This window comes from Neomonachus schauinslandi, chromosome 3, assembly GCF_002201575.2.
Source record: "Neomonachus schauinslandi chromosome 3, ASM220157v2, whole genome shotgun sequence".
NCBI classification, from domain to species: Eukaryota; Metazoa; Chordata; class Mammalia; order Carnivora; family Phocidae; genus Neomonachus; species Neomonachus schauinslandi.
Window position 1 is genome coordinate 177,752,793 of NC_058405.1, and position 17,805 is coordinate 177,770,597.

The 17,805-nt window shown below is 38.9% G+C and overlaps 1 protein-coding gene across 2 annotated transcripts in view; it reads right to left on the reverse strand.

Annotated features, from left to right (window-relative positions):
• The window catches only part of FARSB (phenylalanyl-tRNA synthetase subunit beta), a 77,265-nt gene that overhangs the window by 19,726 nt on the left and 39,734 nt on the right, over positions 1–17,805 (reverse strand). For both annotated transcript variants that reach the window (XM_044913764.1, XM_044913765.1), the window contains 2 exons: positions 17,578–17,695; positions 6,052–6,207 (listed from right to left, as the gene is read on the reverse strand). In XM_044913764.1, the coding sequence (XP_044769699.1) occupies positions 6,052–6,207; positions 17,578–17,695 (274 nt within the window). The remainder of the gene's footprint in view (positions 1–6,051; positions 6,208–17,577; positions 17,696–17,805) is intronic.

A 17,805-nucleotide genomic window follows, 5' to 3' on the forward strand; every position in this document is an offset into this window, starting at 1 on the left:
CTTTAAAAAAAAAAAAAAAAAGAAGTTAGCTTGAAACTTGGTTCCATAATCTTCAAGCTGGACAGCACTCAATTCTGCCAAGGAGTTCAGGCAGGTAGAAATTAAAATATAACTTGTAAGTTAGGATTGGTTTTATCTTTGAGAAAACTCCAAATACCAATGGCTTAAAAAACACAGAAGTTTGTATCAAAGGCAGAGTTAAGTGCTCCAGGGAAATAGGCCTTTATTCTGAATGGCCATATGTTCAGCTAACTACTTACTCCACATTAGGCCCACCTAGGGATTTATTCATTATGTTCACCTCTTTTCTATCCACCTACCCACCCACCTATCCATCCATCCATCCATCCATTGTTTTAATCTTCTGGATTGGCCACTGAGAGGGGTGAAATTTAGTTTACCAGAATACATCATTCCCTAGGAATTCACCGGACAGTGTTCTTAACCAACACACCACAGCACACCCATGTGCCAAAACCAGGTGCCACCCAAGTTTGACCAATGTGTAAACGTGCTACTACCTGAGGAAAGTAGAACCATCTTATACATAAGATGAAAATGGAATAGTAAAAGTCACCCTAAAAATCCTCTAAATTTTCGGCATCTGGGCACTTGAAATCAGCTAAAAATGAATTTCTTTGTATTTGGGCCATGACCTTTTCTATAGAAGCCAGGTTCTAGTTGGGAAGCAGGAAGGAGAGGAGTACAGGGTGACAAAGTCTTTTTGCCCACTATAAATAGCTGAATTTAAGTAACTCCAAAGACTGCCTGCATTTACAGCCTCCATGCTCAATACTAGTTCTTGGGGGCAGAAAAGGTGTGGAAAAAACCTTATAAATTACAATTGTTTGTGGCCCTCCAAAGCCGAGCCCAACGTGACCATCTCGCTCCTCGGTACTCAGTTCCCCTCACTAGGCTGTCTTGGGCGTCACAGGGGCAGCACGGACACGGAGGAGAAAGCAAGTGTACGCAAGGCCAGTGAGTACAAAACCACGGCAACGGACGGCTGGGACTCTGACTGAAGACGCTACAGCTCACAAAGCCGTGCAGACGGCTGGCCCGCACATGTGCAGAGGCTCCTGTCCGCTGCCCCGGGGATGCCGTTCAGGTCTTACTCCAAGAGCTTCTGTGATGGCTCAGGCTTTGAGAAAAAGAAAGTTTCTAATTCGAAAAGTTATTCAGCACACCATTAATTACATCATGTGCCAAAAAGAAGAAACCATGACAATATCGGACTACCAGCTATTTTCTCTCAAGAAAAAGGTAAATTCACTAATGATTAAGAAATTTATTTCAGTTGTTTTACTTTTGCTGAAAAAAGGTTTTAAATGACAAAATGTGATTAATTGGCATATATAATTTGACACACTATAATTTGTATAAGTAAATAAACATGAAAAGTTATTCAGTAGATATAATTTAACTTTTAAGTTAGAACTTTATTTTTTTATTTTTTTAAAAGATTTTATTTATTTATTTGACAGAGACAGAGATAGTGAGAGCAGGAACACAAGCAGCGGGAGTGGGAGACGGAGAGCAGGCTTCCCGCCGAGGAGGGAGCCCGATGTGGGACTCGATCCCAGGACCCTGCGATCATGACTTGAGCGGAAGGCAGACACTTACCGACTGAGCCACCCAGGCACCCTAGAACTTTATTTTTAACCTTCAATTTTAACAAGGTTCATACTTACTCTTTTTATGTATGAAGCACAGCTATACATAAAGTACATAATATGTATGGGCAATTAGAAAAAGTCTAAAAAGGTTCCCTAGGGGAGAGAAAATAAAAGCAAGTTGAGAAACAGTTACTACAACATGTATCAGATGGGAAATGGAGCGGAGTCATCCAAGTGGAGGGTCACTGCAATCTGCTGAGTACTGGAACATCAAGTAACACCCCCCACCCACCCACACACACAAAGTGAAACGAACAGGAGTCAGAAGAGAAGGAGGCAAAAACAAACAAAACCACAGGGCTAAGTGAACCGCATATTAACGGCTCGAGCGTCAAACACCGTGGCGCCCGGTACAGGGCTGCTCCCTGCATGGGGATCACGGCTGCTGCAAAACTGGTTTGAGTTGTTTAATCCCTTCCAAGAAGGTAACAAAAACTGTATCTGAAGGCTTGCCTGAAACACGAAAAAGCAGAGAAGCAGAGGAATAAGTATTGTTTTTACGCAAGGTAGTAAGGTCCGGAAGCTTAAAAACATGTAAACCTTTTTTCTTTTAAACTTGATGCCTTAGGAGAGTGATGCCTTTGTTGGTGGTAACTAAGTGTGGACACATCATATGGATCTCCCCCGCCTTTATTCGAGTCCAGAACATTTGTGTAAGTCAAACCATAAATGGAACACCTTTACTTCAACAAGTTGTTCAACAGATCTTCTCGTATATTTCCAAGCTCAAGTTACACTAAAAACCAGTGTGAAGACTAGGAAAACCCTCACAGTTTCACCCGTATTTTTTTAGCATCTGAAAGCCTTCACAGGTGTCCTAAAAGAGGAAAAGGTCATGACCTACAGGTCAAGTCAATGATCATTAGGTGTTGCTGTAACAGAAGGTATCTAAATAACCACTAGGGGTACATATGGTGCAGGATAAAATGTGCATATTATTTACATGGTTATTGTTCATTTCACAAGATGAATTCTGAGCAGCATGAAAACTAGAATGGTCAAAACTAAAAGCTGTAAAACCTGTCTCTCTCAGGGATCTTGTCTCAAGTTAAACTGAAGTTTTCTGGAGAATTGTAAATAAAACAAAACTGAACTCGGTAAAAAAAATTTAAAAAGGGGAAAAATTACAAACTAAAGTCAATGCAGCCAACTGCACACAAAGCCTACCACCTCCTACAAGAAATTATTTTTGCCACTGATATGCCCAGCAACCACAAACTGTCCTAAACACAAAAACGTTGAGATTTTTTTCTTGCCCAAAAGTGGTTTCTGAAAAGGATAAATGCATTCTGACATACATAATTTAGTTTGCAACAAACCACAAAAGGGAAGAAGCTTGGGGGAGGGAGGAAGGCATATATATGCTGCAATAATCTGACCAAATGCCATTAAAACACTGAGCTGAACCCTTCTGAAACCCTCAAAGGCTCTACAGTCTGCTAAAACGTTAAAGGTTTTTTTCCTCCCTCCCACTTAACTGCCCTTTTTCGATCATCAACTCCATGTTCTATCTCACACTACGTTAAATGCAAAGGTGCTCAGCAAGTGAAAACTCTAAGACTAAGCGACTGTGGCTTCTAAGTCTGGCCGCAATCATGAGCCAAGCATGCTCCAGCACAGACTCCTCAAGGCTGCAGAGAGCTGCTGCCTTCATCTAAACAAGGTTACATCCAATGTCAATAGAACGCCTTGGGATCGATGCAATAATGGATCAAATGAGCTTCCAGATTTCTCTCACAATGGACAGAGCCACATTTCTCAAAGGGGAATCAAACTCTGTTCCACTCATCACTACCACCAAACAGCACAGCACAAAAGGAAGTCGGTGGTGTTCATTAGAAAAGACAGAAGAAATTAGGTATAACTGCCAATGAACTGACATTAGCAGGAATCTCTGGTGAACAGACTTAGCTCAATTATAAATGCAAAGCCACCAGGGATTTTTAATTATTAAAAAGTAAACCATATGCCAGAGTAACAGAAGACAAGTCAATAATCAAGAATGGTAGGAAATGGTAGCTCTTAATCTGCTTCTATTCTTTTTGATACTCTCAAGACCTTCTCTTTGCAGAAAAAGCTATATGCAAAATAACAGTAAATCGGTAGAAATGATGTAGCTAAACACGCTCCAACTACCAAATTCCTGTGTTTACACATATTTACTTAGGAGATATCTATGTATACCTACATGATCTATATAATATATATGTGTAATTTTAGATGAATACCAGTTTTGCGACTGACTTACTTTGACAAACCACTTACTTTAAGTGTTGATTTCTTTAACCATAAAAGAAGACCATGTTTGTCATTAATCAAAATAGACTTAGAAATGCCTACGAGAAATGAGGAACTATTATTTAGAATGACAGTAATTCTCTTTGGCTTGATGGCTCTTATAGAAAGCACTTAAAAAAAAAAAAAAAGATGTGGCTCATGCTGGTGATACGGACACTAGAAGTCAATACCCTGTTTTATTTTCCCAAAATAGCCAGTTTAGATATACTGAAATATGTACTGGTCCAGGCCACCCATATACATAAAGAGGTTGTATCAAAGCCTTTCAAATTCATAAATCTAGGATATTTCATAGGCGTCAAAACTTTAAAACATTAGAATATTTTACTATGAAAGCCTAAATAAATTCAAAAGGGAACAGAATATTGACTCTGTCCTCATACTAAATCAAAATATAGTAACAACTTGGTCTAAAACACTGAACATAAAGATTTACAACCACATGAGAAGGTTACAATTTATGAATGCATTTTCTAATTAAAAAAAAAAAAAACAACTCCAAACCAAAACAGATACCTACATATCAGGGAAATTAAGTACGAAACACTACATATTTTAGCACCAAAATAATAAAGGATTTAAATACTGCCATAGGTTTAGAATTATAAAAATCTGACTTTTAAAAAGATCAACACATACTAGCTGTTATTATAAAAGTTCCAAGCGGCACATACCATGAAATGTTCCAAATGCTAAGTGCTGTAGCTCCTACCTTTTTTTTTTTTTTTTTTTTTTGACAGAGAGAGAGACAGTGAGAGAGGGAACACAAGCAGGGGGAGTGGGAGAGGGAGAAGCAGGCTTCCCGCTGAGCAAGGAGCCCGATGTGGGGCTCGATCCCAGGACCCTGGGATCATGACCTGAGCCGAAGGCAGACGCTTAACGACTGAGCCACCCAGGTGCCCCGCTCCTACCTTTCAGAAGTTTCTTAAATCAGTCTTCTTGGAATAGCTATGCCCAACACTGAAGTTCAAGTTTGAAGTCCACATCCTCACTACTATAGTTTAGTGTATACTCTATCACAGTGTACACACCCCAATACCTTCCAACCATCCTCTTTACCTCTACTCTCTATGCTACCCAACCTCCATACTGCTGCCAGATTAATCCCTTGGACTCACAGATCCAAGTTATTTCACTTACTTGCTTTAAAAAAAAAAAAAAAAAAAAAACCCCTTCATTATTTTTCTATTAGCTAAAATCCCTTATTCTAGCATCCAGGATGCTAAATATAGTCCTAAGCTTCCTCCTCACCATATAGTCAAACCAAACTGCACTAGGCCACATATGCCATCATATTCGTCTTTGCTCATGTGGCCTGCCTTGCTTCCTTCCACTATACGTAACTGCCAAATAACACTTTTTAAAAAAATGAATGTTCTGTTAGAAATTTAAGAGGCCAAATAATGATAAAAAATTGTCAGGCAAGCAGTAGGAACAAGTGGTCAAATATTTCAAGTTCCTTCTCGATCTCTAGTCTAATAAAACAAACTCAGATTCAAACTACAGGGATACTCCAGAATGCCTCCCATCAGGAGAACCCAGGCGCATCAGTAGTATATAGACTCCGTCTGGTTAGCCTAACTGAAACTCCCCAACGCATTTTACTGCCCTTGGGCTTTCATACAGGAGGAATCTCACTCTTCCTCAGTCAACCTTAGGACTTGATTAACATGTGAAGTCTCTCAGGATAACCTGTCAGGTTTTTCTTTTGCCGTAAAGGCTTCAGACGGGCAGCTTCTGAGTGCACATCATCAGGTTAGGTTCTCCCAGCTTCCAGTTTGGACTCCTGAGTTCAGAAGTCTCACCATGGGGCTAGGGGCTTGATGGTGCCAATAACTAGGGGCTACCACACTCAGCTGAAACAGAAGTATTTTGTGCAAAACTAGAAGACTCTACAAGCATTTTCCTAAGATGCTGCAGGGAAAAGGAATGTTTTCTGGAAAATACTAACAATTAAATGAAATGAAGTTCTATTTCCCACCTCCCCACCCCAATCAAACCGAAAAAACTATCAAAAATAGGGCCTGGACTTTTCATGACATTATCACTAACTCTGGATTCGGCCGATCAGTCTTACCTTCTGATGCTTTGATCACATATCCGCCCTTCTTTTCACCAGGAGGCACATTAAGCAACTGCATGACTCTATCCAGTAGCCCATGGATTATCTCGAACCCAGGATTCTTGTTGTAATAAACAGCACAGAGATGCCTGTAGTTTCTTGCACCTACATCTGAAAAAATAAAAGAATTGGCCACAAGGCCACGGTGACCATTACTTAAGAAAGTACTATGGGCCTAAAAAGCATCTTTATGAAACTTAAGAGCTAGAGCAAATACTTATAGTAAATTGGAAAAAAAGAGAGAGAGAGACCATTAAGTTCAAAAAAAGTCAAAATTAAATTATATCGTTTAAAGAACACACACAGGTTGGGAAACCGTGAAGTGAAGAAGGGAATAACTATCACAAAAGTTAGGACAGTGATTACTCTAAGAGAAGTGATATGATGGGGAAGAGCCTTACAAGAAGTTTAAGATACTGGCAATATTCTATTAGTTTGGATGGCCGCAGTAGTATTTGCTTTACAATCTTCTTAAACCATATACACAGATACTCCTCACAATTACAATACAATTACAATAGGAAGATAAGAATCACACCAATGTAAAAATAAGCTAAAAAAACCCCAAAAAACAAAAAAAACCTCTACAAACAGGAAAAAGACTGAAGAGAAATATACCTAAATGTCAACAGAGGTTATATTTGAGCAGAGATCATTTTTTTCCAAGTCTCATCTATTTTCCAATTGTTCCTTGATTATTATGTATTATTCTACTTTGAAAATCAGAACTTACAATATGTACTATTTTAAGACAGACATGCAGCAATCCAAAAGAACCCTGCCGGTGACTGGATAAACAAACTGTGGTTCATCCACACAGTGGAATGAATACTACTCAGCAACAAAAAGGAACAAACTATTAACAGACTTGACATCTTGAATGAATCTCAAGGGCATTCTACTGAATGAAAGAAGCCAGTCTCAAAAGACTACATATAAGTGCATTTTTTGGACATTCTGAAAAAGGCAAAACAATAGCAACTGAGAACAGATGGTGGTTGCCTGGGGTTAGATGTGGGGGAAAAATGTGACAGGAGGGTTTTGGTCGTGACAGACCTGTTTTGTATCTTGTAGTTATGGTTACAAAGATCTGAAACTTTATTAAAACTCCTTTTCAAAAAAAAAGTGTATAGGGTATAAAGGTAAACTCAAACTCAACAGTGAGCATTTAATCTTAACAGATATATACACTTGTGGCCCTTTAATTCCGAAGGAGACGACTGCTCTGACACAAACACTGAATGAATATGGACTTCATTTTGCTGTTCAAATTACAGAAAGAATTACAAAATAGTATCTGGGGGGAACTGAAAATAATCTACTTTATATTAGCATGTGCTGAGCAAAAGTTCTCCCACAGATTTATTCCCATAGCCATTTCCATTGACAAAATATAAAATGTCTTTTACCTTCCAAATATCCAAATAAAACACGGGTATTTTAAGACACCATACTACTAAAGTAATATAAAAGGGAGCACATAAATGGGGCAAAAAGTGAAACTAACAACTGATTATCTACTATGTGCTAGGTACTTAGCACCTATCATTCTATCTATAATCTTATTTAATTTTCAAGACAATCATGTAAAGTGAGTTTTATCATCCCTATAAAATAGGATAGGAAAAGTAAGATGGAGAAACAAAGGCTCAGAAAGATTTTGCCCAGGGTCAAGCCAACTAGCTAGAGCTAACTGTAATTAATTACATAGCTAGTAAGTTATAAAAGCAGAAATGGACCAGTATCATCTGGCTCTAGAACACATGTTCTTTTACTAAACACTGGAAATCCCTAAGTCTCTAAAGGATTTTTTTTTTTAAGATTTTATTTATTCATTTGAGACACAGAGATAGAGCTAGAGATAGAGAGAGAGAGAAAGAGAGCATGAGCAGGGGGAGAGGGAGAAGCAGGCTCCCCGCTGAGCCAGGAGCCCGATGTGGGGCTCGATCCCAGGGACCCTGGGATCATGACCTGAGCCGAAGGCAGACGCTCAACCATCCAAGCCACCCAGGTGCCCCTCTCTAAAGGATTTAGAGGAGAAAATCCCTGAAGGACTTAGATGAAAACAAATAAGAGCAAACTTATGGATAGATATACACCTACTTAATATAGTCAAAGATGTACATTTTTGAAATGGTTTTGATAGGACACATATTTTAGTATTCTCAAGTGTTTTATTTTTGAAGTCCTTAAACTAAAGTTTCTAGCATTCAACAATATTGTAATTCATGGAAAGTGTGTTCGGAGTGAAACTTCTGACTGAACACATGTAGAGAAATAAGCCTTGTAACATTTCTTAGTGCCTTCTACATTCAAGGCCCTCGGCTCTAGGTATTCCTGGAGGGATACGGTCAAAGCCAGCTCCGGGCCTGCACAGACTAAGCCCTCAACAACTAATTTCTGAATAAATGAACAAAGCCTGGAGAGGGAGGTAAACACACACATAAAGCTATTACACAAGACCAGGCCCAGCCAGTGGGCCACATTCTAAGTCAGCACAAGAGCCCGCTGATGTAGGAAAGGGAGTTCTGTACCACTGTCACTCTCTCTCTCGTTTCCACTTGCAAGAATAAGGAAATCTGGTGTCTAAATGCTCTAATGTAAGGTGTAAGAATAAAGATTAATATTAAAACCAGGCAGGCATAAAACCTCACTAAACCAACCACATGCATAAACTCAAATGAGGGGCTTGATTTCTCCGTAGGAACACACACACATGCTCGCGTATACATGCACACTCCCTGAAGGGAAAAAAATGAAATGAAACAGAACTAAATTATCCCTTTCATATTACTGACTTGCTCCTGGGTATCTTTGCCATATGGTACCCATTTGTTGGGGTCACATGCTTCCACTTTAATATACAAACATGTATTCAAACTACTTTGTTGCTCCATTTTTGCTGGGAGAGAAGAGACCAACAGTAATGCCAACATTCAGACAGCTTAGCAACATAAACTGGAAGCTTTATTTTGGTAACCTTTGTGCCTTGGAATACTTCTTTCCTGATCTCCAAACTACATAAAACTTACCTTTCTGATAAGAGGAGCAACATCTGGTTTAAAGACTTAGAATTTTGAACAAGTTGAGTGATTCTGATAATTACAATGATGAACTTACAATAAAAAATACAGGACTTAAATTGTACTCTATTCAAGAAAGGTTTCAGGATGTTTGCATAACACACATACACAAATGAGCTATGTATTCCTGGATTCGATTCTGCAATATTTTTAAGAAAAGCCGCAGATTTGTAGGGCCTTGTACTAAACCCACAGTAAGAATTAAGCTATTTAGGCAGCCCCTCCAACTCCCATCACTGATTGGCCATTTTTTTCCACATTTCCCAAGCGTTACCACTCCCTCTAGACTTGCTTCCTCCCATCTCGCTAAGATACTCCCTTTGCTGTAGCCGAACTGAATTAAAGGAGGAAATAACCACATATGCAGTTCCACCCATTCGTCCTTGGAGAAACTGCTAGATATAGTAAAATTCTCATTTCCTCATATTTTGCACTGAGGGACTACATTACATCACAGGAAGTTCACTCACTGCATGCCACAAAGTAAGAACTATTTAAATTTCATGCCAAAAACAAGGGTTTGTTGGAAATGCCTTAGTTCTTTATAACTCAGTTAACAGACCTCTTGTGTCATGCCATCAAACAATTCTGCTTTTTAAATGGGCCTGCCAAGTATGTCAGCCTAAATTACCAGTGTATTTTGCAGACTTCAAAGTACTGCCCGGAGAGGCTGATCTAAACCACCCAAGGGGGGTGGGGGGGTGGGGTGGCTACAATTCCATAAGCTGAAAAAAAAATGCAAAATGATTTTTTTTTAAAGAGGAGGGAAAAAAAGAATGGTACATGATGTCCCTCAGTAAAGTAAAACTACTGCCTACAACTCAAATTTTTCAAACAGGCTCTTGCTTGGTGTAGGGCCTCTCTCACCAAAGTACCAATGATAAGAAGCAAATTACGGTGTTAGGTTATGTTATTATATATGGGCCGCCTGGAAGAGGGCAGAGTCTTCGAGAAAATGACTCCATCTCTATTCTCATATTCACCTGAAGGCCCAAATATAGATGCTAGGAGAAAGCCTACCTAAAAACCAAAAAGGCTTCCAAAGTAATCAGTGGCTGATATGGAGCATGAGATTAGTAGTCCGGCCAAGACTGAGAAAATAAAATGAATCACCCTAATTTTTAATCCATTCCATCCAATACATTTCTTTAATATTAGTACCCAAGAGACTATATAGCTAATGTGGCAAATTTTAAGTATCTCCTGAAGAATTTCAATGTAATATTAAATGATTCACAAAAGCTACAAGAATCCTGTGAAGACCTATACCTTAAAAACTATCTAACGTGTGAAACAGGAACCTTTACACACTGGTGGTAGGGCTGCAAGTTTGTTTAAAAAAAAAAAAAAAATCCTTTTTGGAAGAGAATTTAAGACAGCAAGCATTTAATATGCTTACCTATGGACTGACCAATTCTATTTCTACAAATACAAATTAGTGTAAGTGTACAAGGATATTCATTAAAACAGACATATTAGCAAAAACCTGGTAGCAATCTAAATATTCATCAAAATAGTCTGAATTATAATGCAGCCATACGATGGAATATTACACAGCCATTAAAAAGAATGAGATGGACAGAATGTGTTCACAGGGAAAAGATAAAGCATAGGACAGCTAAAGCATAATCCCATTTGTGTAAACACTAGAAAGTATTTTTTGTAAAGATTTTATTTATTAGAGAGAGCAAGTACAGAAGTGGGGGGGGAGGGGCGGAGGGCGAGGTAGAACCAGACTCCTCACTGAGCAGGGAGCCCGACACAGGGCTTGATCCCAGGATCCTGGGATCATGACCTGAGCCGAAGGCAGATGCTTAACCAACTGAGCCACCCAGACACCCCAACATTAGAAAGTATTTTTCTGTATCTACGGCTATACAGAGAAATGTAAAACATATGGTTGCATATGCATAGAAAATATCTGGCAACTAACTGTAAGAGTAGGATCAGGGAGAAATTGGATACATGATTCTTTTAATGTGAAAAGAATACAACTGCTCTTAATATATATCTATAAAGTTCTTAAAAGTAGTACAAATAAATTTTATGAACATGAAACTTAAGAAAAATTTTCCTTAAAATTTCTGTACTGTAACACCAAAGTACAGATTTTTTTTTTTAAGGTAATGCTGAAAGCCAAGAAATTAATGTGAGGGGGGGAAAAAAAAATCTATGACCTTCTCAATGGGGGAAAAAGTTATAACCTTATGGGTTGGCTTTTAGTTAACATAAACCTGGAATAGATTTTTATCTATTAAAAAAATACGGTATGCAATGCATGACAGAGCATATTATACTCACGTTTGCAGATTTTAACTGTGTGAAACCAAATGTACTAAAATAACTTTCCATATTAAAAATGATGTTATTCACAGTTAAGATGCCATTATATAGAATGATGCTACTTCAAATATTGTTAATGTCAATGTTCCTTACACCCATATTTTTTGAATTATTAATTGGAAATTCTACATGCCAAAAATATGAAGTAGTAAAATTAAATTAATCCAGACTGATGACATAAGCTCTCTTCAGAAAACTGCATTCCACATGTGGATGCTAGATAATCTCCCATTATTTGATGGCCACAGAATTAATGGACAATTTCTCAGAGCTTAAGTATTTCACAAGCTCATAATGAAAACACTATTACTGAGCTCTTTATCAAGCAAAGAATTATAGAAAAAACTATAAAGATCTGGCCCCTAAATTCAGTAGTTTACAAAACAAGACAGATCCATGAATGGTACAGAGAGCAAATTGGAAAAACAAACCAAATCATAGAGCAGTGACTTATTTATGTTCTACACAGCTATGGTGGCTGCCCAAGGAGGAAAAAGGAACAAGAATCTTACATACTGTGATTAACATTAAAAGAGGTTCTGAATTTCCACATTTAAATAAGTCAGGGTAAAAAGTAGATCCTTCTGATTTAGAAAAGCTACAGGAAGGGGAGCCCGGGTGACTCAGTCGGTTAAGCATCTGACTCTTGATTTAGGCTCAGGTCATGATCTCAGGCTTGTGGGATCAGCCCCACACTGGGCTCTGTGCTTAGCGGGGAGCCTGCTAGATATTCTCTCCCTCTCCTTCTGCCCTTCCCCTTGCTCATATTTGTGGGCCCTCTCTCTCTCTCTCAAATAAAGAAATCTTTAAAAAAAGAAAAACTTCAGGAAGTGTGTGAAATTTTAGAAACTAGTAGAACTCTTTGGGGGTGGGAGGCAGAGAAAATGCAGCTTGTACCAGGCCTGTAGCAATGCTCTGGAGAAAGTAGGAATGGTCTGAGCAAGAAGTGAAGGCTTGAAGTGAGCTACGGCAAGTGAGGTAGCTGGAGCCCTCCAAGTGGTCAAGGGCCTGTAACCTACTCCATCTACTATAGTATTAAAACCCAAAAGTCTCTAAGTGCCTAGTTCAAACTAAAGTGCATGATGATTTGATTTTTCAAGATTCTCTACAGATATATGTCAAACTGACAACTGGATGACTGCATCATGCTAAATCTAAGTACCCTTTACAAAGCCAAACTAAGTCATCTTTCTTAAGCTATGGTTCCTTTTAAACTTTTAAGACTCAACCGGGTGATGTGTTTTGTCCTGCCATCTCAGTGAGCTTCTAGGCATGCTGGCAGCCTCAGGGACCATCATGGAATAAACTGTAATGGCAGAATTCAATGTGCTTTTAATAAAAAGCCCAAATGTTGGCCTTTGCAAAATACAGTTGCTTTTCTGGGCACAAAGATTAGCAATTTACAAGTAGGGTCCTTTGCTCCTCTACAGTAATTTACTATTTTGTTTACAGTTTAGTTATTCTTGACATTGAACGAAAGTAGGAACAACTGAAACCAATCAAGAACTCACACAGCAGCCTGATTTGATAGCTCCAGGGCTGCTTCTACTGACTTCCGCCATAAAGCTGAAAATGTACCCCACAGCAGAGTCTGCATTTAACTTCTCGTTCCAAAGACACATGCCACTCTGCCCAAAAGGGACAAATCAGCTTAGATGCTGGACTCATGACTAATTTTTAACAGTGCGGCAGCAACTTTGGATCTTACAGCTCAATAAATGCAGTGATTGGCTCAGCCTTAAAGAACCGGAATGTGCTGGACTCCGAGTGGAAGTCTTACTATCTGAGAAGTGTGCCTGACTTAGTCACTAAACAGGCAGTGGGCCTGACGGTCTCACAACATGGACAGCCAGTCAAAAGGTCCACAAGAGCATAAAAAACTGTCCAATGAGGTCAAGCATAAAAACAGGGGCTAGTAGGCTTTCATTTACTCTTACAGGAATGTAAGTCAAACAAAATTTGTGGGAGGCATACTGAAATCCAGCAGATTCCTTTTTCATTTCCATTGTGGAAGATACGCTTGCCTACACAAAACTGACAGGAGGCCGAGTCGGGGTGTTCCTTAATGTTAGAAAACAAGTCAGTGGCAATTGTCACTCCTTCTCTGTGCTATCAGGGCCCCTTGCGCGCTCCCTTGGAGTATTACCTATAAAAATCTGCTCACCAGTGAGTCTCCCTCAAGACTGGAAACTGTCTCTCTCATATTACAAGCAGACCCTAGCAAAGGAAAGGAACTCAAAAAGACTTTTCTACCAGTGCAATGAATGAGACTGTCTTGCTCACTCTTGCACACATCTCTGCCCCTTCTGAACCAGTACTTTGGGTATGGCCCCCACTAATGAAAATCTAGGATGTTACACATTACTGGAAAACTCCTCTACCATTTCACTTTTAATGGTCTAGATTTTTCTTTTTCAAAAACAGTTTGAAGATTTAGGAGGAAATGGCTAATATAAATCCAATAGAAAAATGCTTACTGGCTTAAAAGGCAGTAAAAACATTTGTGCTCAATTCATTGAAGAAAAGTGGGTGATGAATTACTGAAAACACAACATTCCTGAAAAACAAAATAAAACAACAACAACAAAAACCACATTCCTGTTTTTCAGTATATTTCCCCATCAGTACTTTTTGGTTTTCATACCCTAAAAAAGATAGTGCACAACAAAAGAAAAGCCAATTAAATCAAGTTAGGATAAAAATGAGCCCCAAGTGCCTCATCTTCAGTGTCAGCAAGGTGACATTAACCCTTTAATAGCCAAAAGTTTCCAAGTCATTCCCACAGAAAATTACCATAGACCGGGATGTTACACATCTGGCCTTAGGGACTACTAATACTCTAACGGTAAGAGCAGACACCAAACAGTGATTACGTGGCTCGAACTTTTCAAAATGCAATTTCATTTAATCCTTACCAAAAATCTAGTAAGTGCTATGGTCATCCCCATTGCAACAGATGAGAAAACAGGCACAGAGAGATTACATAAATTGCCCAAAGTTCAGCAGCTCATAAGTGGCAGAACCATGACTCAAAACTACTCTGGCTATACAGTCTTGAATCCACGGTGCTACACTGCCTTTCCTATAGAACCCTCTATGTATACCAAACGCCAAGTAGGGAGTCCACTTGAACATATGTAGAATAATCCATCAGAAAAGCTACTTGTTAGGACATAAAATCCAGGCCTAACTAAAGAGAAAACCCACTCCGAAGCAAACTTAGATTTTCAAGATGGTAAACTTATTGAGCACACTCACCTCTTCTCATTCCTCAAATCCCATTGATGGGACAGAAAATTTGGAAGAAAATAAACCATAAGTGCAAGACAACAGGCAAAAGTAGGGTCAGATAAAAATGTTCCCATAGGGAAAACAGCAAAATAATCACAACTAAACACCCAAATAAGAGAGGTCTGCTACAGAGATGAAAACTATTCTTTCTGATGAAACAAAGTGCAGCAGAAATCCCAATCTGAATTAAAAAGTATAGGACTGGCTTTCTGGGGTTATCACCAGGGTGATTTATTAAATGATGGTCTACAGCCTAGTACTGCACAAGAGCTTGCTCTCAACAGGCGAGGCTATCTCCAAGTATGGGCCTTGGGGCAGAGTGGAGTCTATGTCTGGGCCTTTTCAAAAGACACATGAAAGAAAAAACAGTGAAGATATCCCTAACAAGGACTGCAATACAGTCAAGTGCTCCATGCTTACAGTGAAAATTTCCTGTGGCAATTGTGGGGAACCCCACAGCTCCTCACCCTCCAGACTCTGAGCTGCTTGCTTGCAAGCATGCCCAGCCCTGCAGAGCCCTGCAGGGAGTCCTTACCATTAGGGAGGAGGCCTACTGCTGAAATAGTATTATAAAACTTTTGAGAAAACTTAAGACTCATTTTATACCTAAAAAAAACAGATTCAAAGGGAGGGGATGAAGAACTATTTAACATGCTAATGGACATCACAAAAGCAAGCCGGAGTAGCCATACTTACTTACACCAAACTAGATTTTTTTTTTTAATTTTTTTTTTTTTTTAAGATTTTATTTATTTGCGAGAGAGACAGTGAGAGACAGAGAGCATGAGAGGGAGGAGGGTCAGAGCGAGAAGCAGGCTCCCCGCTGAGCAGGGAGCCCGATGCGGGACTCGATCCCGGGACCCCAGGATCATGACCTGAGCCGAAGGCAGTCACCCAACCAACTGAGCCACCCAGGCGCCCCAACACCAAACTAGATTTTAAGCCACAGAGTGTAAACAAGAGCTGAAGAAGGTGCCATATCATAGTATAGGTGTCTATCCAACAAGAAGATCTAAAAATTGTAAATCTTTATGCCCCCAACTTAGGAACACCCAAATATATAAAACTTTTGAGGAAACTTGGTATAATTAACCTAATCCTGTATTTGTAAATGTTTGGATCACCAAGGATCAAAACCGACAATTCAAAGAGCTAAGATGAAAGGAAAGGAGTCAAAGTTAACAGCAAAAATCTGACATTAAAATCGTAACAAATTCTTAGGTATCTGTACCAATGGAGGATTTGAGGCACAAGAACCCTCAGAACTACTTATTGCTGGCAGTGAAAATGCTTTCTGATTCCTACCACAGATTGACCACCCAAAGAAAATTCTACATAGACTGATATTAAACTAAACTTTTATTCTCTAAGGATGTATGCACAGAGACCAAATTCTGGCCCTAGTTCTAAGTCCAAAATTTATGCAGCCTTGGGCAAATTACTACTTTTCTGTCTTAGTTTTCCTACATATTAAGTGGGGACAATATTTTTGGTCCCATCTGCCTCAAAGTCATAGATTAACAATCACAATAGAAAAGGTATATTTTTTTTAAAATTTCAAAAGTATAAAGTACTATACAAATGCAAGCTGATGCTGTTAATTGAACACAAGGCTGCACAGTGGAGAGCAGATGGAATCCAGCTTTGGCTGCAAAGCTTGCTATGGAAGTCCATATACAGTCAAGTGGACATGCCTCTATAATATCTATTTCCTAAGACAGGTTAATTTACAGTCAATAGTTCTTGACTACTCTGGATAGTCAGAATAATGCCATATTATCCTCTTCAGGAGTAACTGAGGAAAAGGCCTTTGCTGTTGTCAAGTGATTCAGAAGAACACACTCTGAGTTTCGCAGTCTGGAGTAAAACTCCTGAATAAACATTGTTAGGACTGGAACTGTCAAATTCAGAGAACCAGAGAAATACCACCAGGAATTCAGTCATTTGATGGCCCTGCTACCAAGAAGTGACCTCATATGCAGCTCCAAACAGACTTGTTGTCTAAGTCTGAAGACAGAAGTTTGAATAAGACAGACATCCTTGGCAATCAGGTTTAAGTACCACCTAAATATATGTTTATTAAATAACCTCTGAGTTCCAAATGGTGGACCAGGCAACTATACTAACAAGTCCAGCCTATTCTCGAGGCAAAAACTGGTCAAACACATTTATAATGACTAATACAAGAGTGATGAATAGCTAAATGCTAAACTAGAATGACAAGACATCAAAGTACCTTAAAATGATATGCACATATATCACAAGATTAAAAAAAAAATGTTCCACAGTACTTTTCAAGCTGAGGTTTTAACAGGGTTCTTCATAAATGTTAAGTTCTTTACGATTTGCCTTCTACTAAAAGAAATAAGAGAGAGCAACCAAATATCTGAATATATTGCTTGGATGGATTCATATCAATCAATCATGAAAACTAAATTTATAAAACAATTAGGAAAATGTAAACACTAGCTGGATGTTTGATGATAAAATAGTGTTGGGTTATTTTTACAAAAACAAAAGTGGTATCTTTTATCTTTTAGATATATATATACCTTTTAGAAATACATGCTAAAGTGTTTGCTGGTCAAATGGTAGGATGTCTCAGAATTACATCAAACTAACATGGGGGAGTGCCATGTGCTGATAACTGCTGAAGGCGGGTGCTGGATTCACAGGGGTGGTCATACTGTCCACTTTTATACAGAGCTGAGATTCTCATAATAAAATGCTGTAAGTGTACAAATCAAAGATGACTCATTCTTACCTCTGCTAGAATCTTTTACTACGATGTCAGAGATTTCAAACAGTTTCAGAGGAAGGGGCATCTTCCGATTCGCAGCTATGGTCTTTAGGAGGCCAGGAAGAAGGGTAGTGCGTGCCACCTACAGGAGAAAACATGAAATTGCACTGACCAAATAAGAACCCAAACAGACTTGGTTATAAGACAAGGCCAAAAGAACTCAACAGCTTCACAGTAGTAAGACTCTTCTGA